The sequence below is a fragment of the Pezoporus wallicus genome, unplaced genomic scaffold (genome assembly GCF_028554395.1).
Source record: "Pezoporus wallicus isolate ANWC-B61680 ecotype Strahan unplaced genomic scaffold, APGP_CSIRO_Pwel_v1 contig_5767, whole genome shotgun sequence".
Classification (NCBI taxonomy): Eukaryota; Metazoa; Chordata; class Aves; order Psittaciformes; family Psittacidae; genus Pezoporus; species Pezoporus wallicus.
The window spans coordinates 3,263,820-3,274,603 of record NW_026640599.1 but is presented as its reverse complement, the minus strand read 5'-3'; the positions used below and the strand labels follow the sequence as shown (position 1 = coordinate 3,274,603).

Here is a 10,784-nt window from a genome sequence, read left to right as displayed (position 1 = left end):
GCTTGCTTCCTGTCCTCAGATGTGCTACTACAAATGACTGTGGAGCCAGGCTACAACACACGTCCCTGAATCAGTCTAGGTTAAAAATAGCCTCTCAAAAGTTTTGTATTCTTGCATTTTCAACAAAATCACTTCAGCTGCCAGATTTTGCAGACAACCCTAAAAATACCTGTACAGCACAACTGACACGGTAACAAACTGGCTGGCTGAAAGGTAACTTCGCTTCTCAAATTCTTAAACAAATGTGTTATGAAAATACGCACAAAGAAGCCATGCTTCCCCGCTAGTCAAGTAAAAGCACAGGAGCTTTACTGGCCTCCGATACCAAGATCTTGATGAATGCAAACATTCACCAAGATTTAATGAATCCCATAGCCTTGGGGGATCTAGGTTGGACAGGCTCAATTCCATTGAAATCAATGGAAGCTCTGCCTCTCCCTTGTTTTGAGCTAAGATTTTTTTTCCTCTTATCTTTTCTTCAGGGAAGGCCTGGGAGTTTTAATATAGCCTGGTATTTGACCATAGACCATGTTTTATCAAGTACCAACATATAATGTTGATATAGTGGAGTATGTGACTACCAATAGGCTGCTGTATTGGAGACCTAGGAGTACAGTGAGAAAGGATGCCAAAAGAACCATCTAGATCACCCACCTGTCCTGAGGCAGGCTCACTCATACCTACAGTCTTCATGGCACTATGCCTAAATTCATTTTGACAAAATGTTCTTTTAAAAACCCACTCATCTCCTTAGGTAAGCTATTCCATTGTTTAGCTGGGGAATTTCCTCCCCATCTAGCCTATGTTTGACACACCACCAGTGTTTCATAGCCACACATCAGCACAGATGAACATAATCCCTGGTGGAAACTGCTGTGGCACCAGTGCAGAAACTTAGCATGTGTCTGATGTCATTTGTTCCCTTTTCTTTTAGCCAGGAAGAATAAATGCAAATTGAACCTAATAATTTAGTGAAGATAGCTAACAAACCCAGTTGGGGGTATTGGCATTTCTGTGCGTATACGAACACAAAAATCTGTAGATAGTTATTTTCTGTTAAAGTTCAAATTCCTTGCCAGGGAATATTGGTGGTTTATTAGTGTGGGGAAATGCTGACATAAACACATGGATGCATCTTTTCCCCCCCCCTTACAACTACAGTAAGATAACATCTAATATTATTGTGGGTCCTGTGGGAAGAGATAACAGTTCTATTGACTTGCACATTTAAAACTGAAACCTACCAACATTGTAAAGGATGTATAGTAGAACTCAAACTAGAAACGGTATATAATAAACAAGCTATTAAATGTCTTGCCTTCATTGAAACACCACTTGAAAGTGCTTTAGAGCATTGTAAACAGTGAAAGGATGAATCCTTACAGCAGATGAAAAAATTACCAGTGATGAGATAAGCTGCTGTTTTGGAAGAGACTGGAAGACGGGAGAGGAAATGAAGGTGCTGTAGAGATTCTGTATAAACAAGGCAGTACAGCAAAGTCAAGACAGTGTGAAAGATGTGAAGGAAATTTAGACTTCTAGGACAAGATGAGGTAGTAGCAGCCACAAGCAGTCAGACCTTGTTTGCTGGCGTTTTACCTTTTCTTGCAATGTACAAGAATTCTTTCATTTTTGTTACATTTTCTTTTCTTCTTCCTTTGAACCCATTAGTATTTTAGAAAACGGAGGACAATGAAAAGAGTAAAACTAAAATTATTCAGATTCCTGCAGCATTTCTTTCAAAGTGTCATAACTTCTTGAGGAATCTGTTTTCAAGAGATCACCGGTTTTTCAGCAGTGTTTAGTCATTCCTCCCAACCTCTTTTTTTTTCCTTTTAAACTGCCCTGATTGCAGCATTTGTGACATTTCTCCTTTTTGTTATTTTTTAATGGCACTAGCATATGAAATTCCACTTAAGTGACAGATTAATTTCACCTAGCTTTGTCTAGCTTAGGTGAAGTTTGCTTGTGTACACCGGAGTTAGCAACTGTAGTTGTTTACAGCCATTACAGTAGGTTAAGAAAAACAGGTTTTTAGGGAGCATGTCAACTCCCAGCCATTCTGGCATGTATTTTGGAAAAGAGACTGTCTTTGTCTTTAAATTGGTGATAAACCGAGCCTGAAGTGACCAGTTTAGGTATAGATGTCTCCATCAGATGAATCATACCCTGAAAGTTGTACTGAATATTCCTGGTTACTGAGAGCACAGATTTTGCTGGCAGTTTTGTAATAACTGGTAGAGGTTGTTTCCATCTTTTGCAATACCTTTGGATTTGGTGAAGTGTCTGATGAAGAAGCAAACAGTTGCAGACTTTTTGGCTCTGGCTAAGCGAGGAACTAAGCACACCTTGCCCACAGGCAAACATGTTGCAACATAAAATGTAAATAGCTTGAAAGAAAAATAGAAGCATTAAAGACTTGTCTCTTTATGCGCCCTCGAGGAAGAAGAGAAACTGGCAACACCTTCATAAGACAATTCAGGGAAGACTCTGACACAACCATGATGACACTCATATTATTGGTGTTAAAAGTCTTGATGTGTCACAAAAGATGCTTAGCTACAAAGGTAATTAAATAATGGACAAAATAGCCTAGTACCAACAAGGAAACAAGTTCACATTTAACGTATTATTTCACATCTTTCCAACAGGACAGTTAGTTCAGAGTCAGCTCTTTGAGCACGGTAAATACCTTACACAAAATACAAATTAATCAGTGACGTTTGTATATACAAAAGAGGACAACTGGTAAAACTTAACTGCAGGTGTTGTTCATCAGCACTCATCTCAAAGATGAGCCTCCGGTCATATGTGACAACTAAGATAGTAGTTCAGCTGGTTCATATACAAAATAGTGTGGCTCCTATAGACTAAAGTAAAGTTCTGCAGTGCCTTGATTATAAAGCTGCTTGTGCTGCCGTCCTTATCTCTTGACTATGCTCTTGTTCTGAAACAGCTTGGGGGGATTTATCCTGTCAGCATTTTGTGATAGCGTTTGTGGTCACCGGAAATCTGTACAAGAGAGAAAAAATCCCACTTAGCAGCAGGAGGACGACAGCTACAATCCCAACCGGAATGGCAGCACCGACTTCCTGTGCTGCTGGGCTTGAGGGCATGTAGTAAGATGGAGGAAAAGCAATGCTCTGGTTATGTGCTACAGAGTAGAAATTCCAGCTCACAGGAATCAGGACACACAGACCAGAAAATATGTAGAAGCAGCCACCCACCAGGAAGAAACGGGTAATGAGAGTTTTGTGAGTGATTCCCATATAAACATTCCTCAGAGCAAAGACTGTGGCAGTCAGTCCCAGCAAGCCTGTGAACATGGCGATCAACAGGAGACCCTGAGCAGCATAGATTTCAGCTGGGATGGAGGAGTCATAACCACTGAATTTATGGCAGAACTGTTCTTTATAGCCAGGTGAGACCTGAAGGTAACTGATGAAGCAGACTTTCCAAATCCCCACCCATGCAACACCAGAGGAGATGATGGTGGTGTTGTCCACATGCCACACTCTCCATTCCACAGTTCCCATTGAAACTGTGCACAGGATCCAGCCTACAGTACCAAGAGCAAAGGCAGCCAGCTGGAGGTGTGAGCTGCTGACCAGGGAGTTCATCTTTTGGAGGTCTTCTGCTCTGTTGCAGGCACAATTGCCATGTGAAGTGAGAGAGGCACTGGAAAGAAACAGTGTAAGATTACAAAGGCACTTATTATTTGGGTGAATAGGTGAACCTGATAGTGAAAAAGTAAAAGCTGGAGTGAATACGTGTACAGAGGGAGGACAGTACTCATCTTTCCCCAACTGTAATGAACTGTTGAAGTTTAGTGTCATAGACAAGTAACATCTACGTTTTATTCTGAATATATCATTGTATCACAAGGAGAAGAATGAGTCTCTGGTTAGCTCCCATTACAATCTCCTTTCTACATTCACAACAGGAAAATTCACATCTTTCTCCAAGCTATTTTCTTCCTTGGTAATTAACCGCTATGTTCAAAGAGCCTCATTAATAAGCTTACTGGCTGGTAGAAACTAAATCTGACAAAATCCTCAGGATCCTGGCTGTTGCAAGAGATCTCACAGAGCAGCTGCAGAAGCCATGCTTCATGCTTCTCTCTCCTTGCAGTCATGTTTGCAGTGCAGTTTGTGTTTTCAGCCCGACCTGAACAGGCTTTTGCTTTGTGCTGCCATGTCTGAGAGCTGCTGGGACCAGGCTCACACACAAAACACTGTAGTTCAGAGACATGAGCAAATCCAGGCCACAGAATCTAATACTTTGATCATTTTTAGATTATTTAACCATGACTTTGTTAGCAGGAACACTTGAATGAATCAGAAATATAATGCTCTATGCAGGGGCTGGAGCCTGGATATGCTGCCATTGCTTTCTCACCCTCAAACTTTAACCACAATTCTTTAGTGTTTCTCTTTTGCAAATCACATTCATAACCTGCCCATTTTCTCCAGTTCAAATCATCCTAGCACTGCCATGGAAAAGATTTTGGTCATTTAGCTTAGTAAAAGATTTTGGACGGTTTGTTTGGGTTTTTTTTTTTTTTACATTCCAAGTGCAAATTAAGTGTTCATTCTACTTTTAAAAAATAATCTGTTGATCTCCCATGTCTTTCATACAACCTTCTGAACAATTACAGGAATGATCTGTGATCAGAGGAGATGTGGCCTTGAACTTATTATGTAGATCTGAAAGATTCTAGGGATCTTTATATTTTATGAGTCATCAGAAATACTTGAACTCCTGGTCCCACTGAATTGAAGACTGGAGAAATAATGCTTGTTCTAGTAAGAAGGTAGATCTGCAACTACGTGTTGATATTAAAGCAGCAAATTTTTTACTTACTTAAGCTAACAGATTCAGTTGGTGAGACAATCTAATTGCAAATATCCATCTATGGAAATCTTAAATAAAATAATAACTTCATAACAATAGAGCCTTAAGCAAACACTGTCCATCATCTCATACCAGTGCCCACTGTATACTTACTTCAGTCCTGGAGCTGATGCCAATGATAAGAAGATAGGATGGTGTGTTTTTTAATGCCAGCCAAGCAGGGCAACATCTGCAATTTTATCATTTTGGCCTCCCACTTCATCTATGTATCTCCGATAGGACTGATTTCCTGTGGGACATATTAATCTCCATTATTGCAAATGTACATTTAATCCCTTCCTGCATGAAGAAAATTGCTCCAGAATAGCCTTCTGTGTTTCATCTACTTAAACCGAAACCTATTTATAAATGCTTTCTCGATCTGCTACATTATTTACAAAGTGATTATAACTCCCCCTATCTAATTAACTTAACCAGCCACACAGCACATTAGTAGCTGCATAAGGCACTAAAATGGTTTTCTTTCTGTTCCACCTCAAAACAGCATTGTATTTGTACATGTCTAGTGATGGGAAGATGACAGAAAGGAAAGAGAGTGACCAAAGGAGGCCTGTACTGTCTCCTTTTGCTTCTGTTTGAATCAGTTGTGCACAAAGAGGCCAATCCTCAACCATGTTAAAGTACCATTTTGTGCAGAGCCCATATTTCTGTAACACTTTTTGTATACATCATAAGTAGTCATTTTAACAGTTTGCTGCTATCAAGGTCATACAAGATAGGCAAGCAGGCAGATCTGTGTCACTGAGAGCTGCTTAGAGAATGGTATCAGTATACATCTTCAAACATTGGGTTTACTCACCTGTCTGCTCACAGAATTAAATGACGTCGTATCCATGATTACGGAGCCCTCTGTCAAAGCATCATGTGCTAAGCTACTTAGCAGGGTGTCCAGAACTGAATTATAAAAGTAAAAAATAGGAAAATTCTTTTTCCCTGTGAGATTCACAAAATCCACAGAAGCAGCAAACACACAGAATGGAAGAATTCAAGACTTACACAAAAATTTTGAAAACACTGGAGAATAACCAGCAAAAAAAGATGGGCTTTAGATGAGGTACCAAATACCTAGACCCAAAGCATTGCGTATGTAGGAAATTACTGATTTTGGCTCATTTCTCCATACCCTGCCCCTGGAACTTACTTGATCTAACCTGGTATCACTGACTTAGAGCAAAATCAAGGTGAAAAAGAAATACTTTTGAGAATGATGATGAAGTTGAATTACAATACCCATACCTGCCTCGTTTGGAAACTCAGAAGCCTGTACTTGGGACCTCTTGGTGTTAAGATTCAGCAAGAACATAAGGAACAAAATAAATATCAAGGTAAAATAGTTGCAGGAATTTGCTTATCATATGAAAATATGTCATAATTAAAACAAAGATGGAGTACTCATTCCAGTCTCTATCATTATGAATATTAATAAACACACTATGGGTTTTATATCAAATGAGACCAGATATGTGTTGCTTGCCAAAAGCAAACGATAAGAGCATATTTGGATAAGAACATATTTAGTTTCAAGCTTCTGACATAAACCCTAAGCCTGAGCACTGCTGGAGGCTGCAGCATCCATGACACCTTGGGCATCCCACTGCAGTGGTCCAGCTGGAGCACCAGCCCACATGGTCATGCATTGTGACCGGGTGCCAGCTGGCAAAGAGCACCAGGGAAGCTCGTCCCCCCTAAATGCAAAGAGATACGTTCGTTTTTCAGGGCCACTGTGCAAACATTCCCAAAGGAAAAAAAAAAAAAAAAAAAAGAAAAGAAAAAATGGAAAAAAGGCGTTCCGCCGGCAGATGCGAAGTAAAACCAGGAATGAGCTGCAGAGGGCGTCTCCCCCCAGGATTTCAGCCTTCCCGGCGGCTCGCTCGCTGTGAGAGGGAAGGGAAGGGAAGGGAAGGGAAAGAAGAAGGAAGAGAAAGAGAAAGAAAGGGGAAATGCTGCCCAAGCCTCCATCCATGGGACTTGATGCAGGTGCTGAACTCTGCTCCAACACCAGCAGGCCCCTTCCTGTAGGTTTCGAAGACAGAGGCTTCCCCTTTGGAAAGGAAGAACTGGATCCATCACTAGCTTGTCATTCACATAAAAAAAAAACAAAGAAAAAATTTCGTTAATAAAGCCTTTTGGTCCCTGGGTAAATGCCCTTTCCAGCCTTCTGAGAGAAAAATGTGGCAGTTCAGTCCCTGCATGTTTCAAGCTATACTGGATAAAATACAGCCCAAAACCCTGATCATACGGCGGTCTGTGCACTGGCATAATCTATTGGCTGTTTTCATGCTTTAGTAATCATGTAAGTCTTTTTAACTAATTTAATTAGTATAGTAAGATTATCTATGTGCTTTGAATAATACAGTGATGTAACATGATCACTCTATGAAATTTCCTAAGGCAAATGAACTCAGCATGAATTCAGTCAGCTACAGAAGGTCTTCTGGATAATTAGTTGGTATTGCTGGCATGTGTGTCTTGACTTGGAAGCTCACTCAGATTTCAGCATCCAATGTTTGCATGCCAGCTATGTCACAGGATAGAGGGAGCCTACAAAGGCAATCTTGCCAGGAGGAACAAGCTAGGCCAGTGTGATTGGTCTGTATGCCAGTGGACCAAAAAAGCATGACTGGAAACACTTTTCACCCAAAGAAGCAAGAGGAGTGTGTTAAGTAGTGGCTACAGTTCCATCTCAGTGTCCCGTGATTTAATAATTTACATTTAATTTCGGTCTAATCCACAAGCATTCCAGCAGCTTCAGGGGCCAGCCTTTTGGAAAGTCCAGATACCTAAAAAAGGAAGAGCTACTTCTACAGGGTTCTCACCTGATAGTCCCTTGCTATCTTTTTCTCTCTTAACACATCATCCGTTTCCTCCATGAATGTATTTTTTAAGTCAATATCCTACCTGAGTAAAAGCAAACTGTAAACTTGCTATCATGCAATAGGAAGTTGAGAGAGAAGACAGAAACTAATAGTAAAAGATGACACATGCTAGTGAATTCGTCCACTTACAGAAACTTCAAGGATCCTTTTGTATTTACGTCTTATTTTTATTTAAATCAAGCACTGCACAGTGAGCAGTCTGTTTATGGAAAACATATTGAGCCATTGCCTGTATTTTTCAGGGGCAGAATGAAACAGGACTTTCCCCCTCTTAGCTACAAGGAACAGATGAGGATGCCCAGGAGCTGTGCTGACTTTCCTACAGCTGCAAGCTTGCTTCTAGGAGAAAAAACAGAGCAAGCTGCTCTCTCAAACACCAGGTGTTTCACAGAGGGTTTTTGGGGTCATCTGTGCATGAGGCTTACCTTTAAAAAGACTAAAGTGAAATGCTGTGGTCTGAGAGATAACAGTCTGTTCTTTGTGGCCTCATGTTCTCAGCAGCAAACAGAAATGGAGCTGTGCTTGAAATTTTGTCAGCACTTCTCTTCCTACAAGTAATTGCTGGTGACAAAAGGCTGGGGCTGTGATATCAGTTCTCAGAGCAGAGAAACCTAAATGGCACCAAACACATTTCACTTCTGGAATTAATACTGGGTCCACTGAAAAGCTCTTTTAATTCCATTCATCAGCCTGTACACACCAGCTGGGTTTCAGATCTGCTTTCTAAGACTCAACCTGCGTTAGAAAGAAAGATTTGTAAAAGCTACAGGTAAACACAGGGAAAACAGCTAGCATGCTTTCTTAATGAGTGCACCTAAATATAATTGGGCTTTTCGGGTTACTGGGTCTCAGAACCCCTGATGGGGTGAGGGCCTGTGCCAGGGGCTGATGTCCATCTTGTGGGGAGCAAAAGAGAGTGCCCCCAACCACGCAATCACTGGCAAGACTTCTCCTTAAATGCATCACTTCAGATGATGGACTGAGCTTCAGAAAGGAGAGGGAAGCCCCAAACCTCACCTACCTTGGTGTCTGGTACAGAGAAAAGAGCACTAAGGGGTCAGGAGTGTGACTAGGGCAACCACATCCAGGTCCCAGGGAGCTCACATGAGTGGGAAGATGAAAGCACTGAATACATGCCCTCATGAGATGTCCCCCTGCAGGAGTCACCTCATAGCCAAAAGCCTGGTGCCTGTGGGAGAAATGAAGAACACCCAAAGCACCCAGAGCATCAGCCCAAATGTGCTGCACAGACACTCAGGGAAGAAGAACAAGCGTTGACTGCACACTGCAACCTGATGATGAGATTTTCTTCATAGACACTGGGTGGGTGGTTGAAGGGACGGATAGCTTTCCAAAAGGATGGGAGACAATACTTGTTTCTTTGTAAGTGACAGCACAGCTACACCAAAATATGCTACAAAATGTAACAGCAGAAGAGCGAAGTTGAGTCTCTCTGCCTCCAGCCTGCCTGCCTTCTGACCGACGCTTTTGCTTTAGGAATTGCACTGCAACTTGTAAATACCTTGAAGAGAAAGTTCCTGATAAATTCTTCCTATGTAAAACACACACAAATTTGTTTTCCCAGCCTGTGTAAGCAGGAATTTATTTCTTTTTTTTTCATGTTTTAAGCAAATATTTTTGCATTGGATGTTGCCAGGCACTGCATGCATTTTGATATTAACATTCAAATCCTGCTTTTGCAAACTTGTACAGCCTAGATGCAGCTTTATTGGTCTATACTGGACATGGTTTAGTAACCAAACCCTTTGTTCAGTCTAAGTTTCGCAGCAGAAAGGGAGTCTAAAAAACCCCCAACAGCACAGTAATTAAGAAGGTCTCTTCTTGGCAATATCCTTATGATTTAATGCCTCAAAACTTAATTCTTCAGTTCCCAGTTGGGCAGACATTCTTTATAGGAAACAAATAAATATTTCAGTCTCTCCCCATCTGTTCTCTATCAGCACTTCATAAAATAAGACGCATTGAAAAAAAAAGGAGACTTACTTCTGTGGGTCTGCGAGTTGCCTGAGGCTTTGAAGCAGTGTCAGCTGCATGAAGCGAGTTCCAGAAGGGAGGTGGAAAGAAACGCGCCTGCAAATTGTCTGTCTTGTTACGCTACCAAATAGGTACCTCACAGTTCCTTGTCACTCTCCCACTAAGTCAACAAAGAAGTAGGAAGTCAGTTAATCATTAACGTATTATAAAAATATGAAAGCTTTCCCATATGCCATTTTTTCTAATTGCTCTAAAACACTCACCAAAGTACAGGGATAACTCCCATGGAAAATCCAGTTTCCTGTAAGACACCCGTTCAGGAAATCAGCCTTTGTGATGACAAGATTTTCCAGCCTGAGACCCCCGCAGTGTCCTGAAGGACACAGATTTCTCATCTGAAAGAAAATAAAATCATTTCATAACCCGTTCCTCTTTGTTGAGACTTTTCCTCCTGTATTTATGCAACGCAGATTAGTGCAGCTCTGCGGTGGGAAGAAATATAGGGGAGAAGGAGGAGGTTTTCTGGGGAGCGAGCACAAGTTGAACTGGTGTCTTCTTGGACTGTGGCTGGCAGTACCCGCGCATGAGTACAAACAGTACCATGCTTTCTACCTCAGATACTTTTTAAAAAGAACAAAAACAACACATTTTTTTAGATTATGTTATGTTTGCCTTGCTCGGTGGTTTCCCCGTGAATGTAAACAATGATTCTTACAAACCCTTTAAGAGTTCTTAACTCTGCTCTGGTTTCTCCTCTTCGAAACCTAGATTACTAATGTTAAACTCCAGTGATGCACTGGCTTCTGCAGTGAGAAGATACCCAGAGTTGATGTTGAAAGTTGAGGAAGTTGATTTAATGGAAGTACCCTGAAATGGGATGCCCTCATCGAAAAAATTCTTCATACCTCTCACACACACCATGGCCTGTCATTGCCACCACCAAAGAGGGCTTTAAAATGGCATTAGTCCATATCCTTCTGTTTTCTGCCTCACCTTTAA

At 41.2% G+C, this 10,784-nt stretch overlaps 1 protein-coding gene across 3 annotated transcripts; it reads right to left on the bottom strand.

Annotated features, from left to right (window-relative positions):
• Positions 1–2,712: 2,712 nt before the first annotated feature.
• Positions 2,713–10,159, bottom strand: CLDN34 (claudin 34). 3 transcript variants are annotated; one of them, XM_057419458.1, is made up of 4 exons: positions 10,049–10,159; positions 9,795–9,945; positions 5,008–5,143; positions 2,713–3,678 (listed from the first exon to the last, which is right to left on the bottom strand). In XM_057419458.1, the coding sequence occupies exon 4, from the start codon at positions 3,618–3,620 to the stop codon at positions 2,976–2,978; it is 645 nt and encodes a 214-aa protein (XP_057275441.1). In that variant the 5' UTR covers positions 3,621–3,678; positions 5,008–5,143; positions 9,795–9,945; positions 10,049–10,159; the 3' UTR covers positions 2,713–2,975. The 3 variants fall into 3 exon arrangements, with proteins under 3 accessions (XP_057275441.1, XP_057275442.1, XP_057275443.1); XM_057419459.1 differs by lacking the exon at positions 9,795–9,945 and having other exon boundaries at positions 10,049–10,154; XM_057419460.1 differs by lacking the exons at positions 9,795–9,945; positions 10,049–10,159 and adding an exon at positions 7,920–8,226.
• Positions 10,160–10,784: the final 625 nt, after the last annotated feature.

Coding starts and splice junctions, on each gene's coding strand:
- CLDN34 (XM_057419458.1), bottom strand. CDS start 3,620: ATGAACTCCCTGGTCAGCAGCTCACACCTCCAGCTGGCTGCCTTTGCT.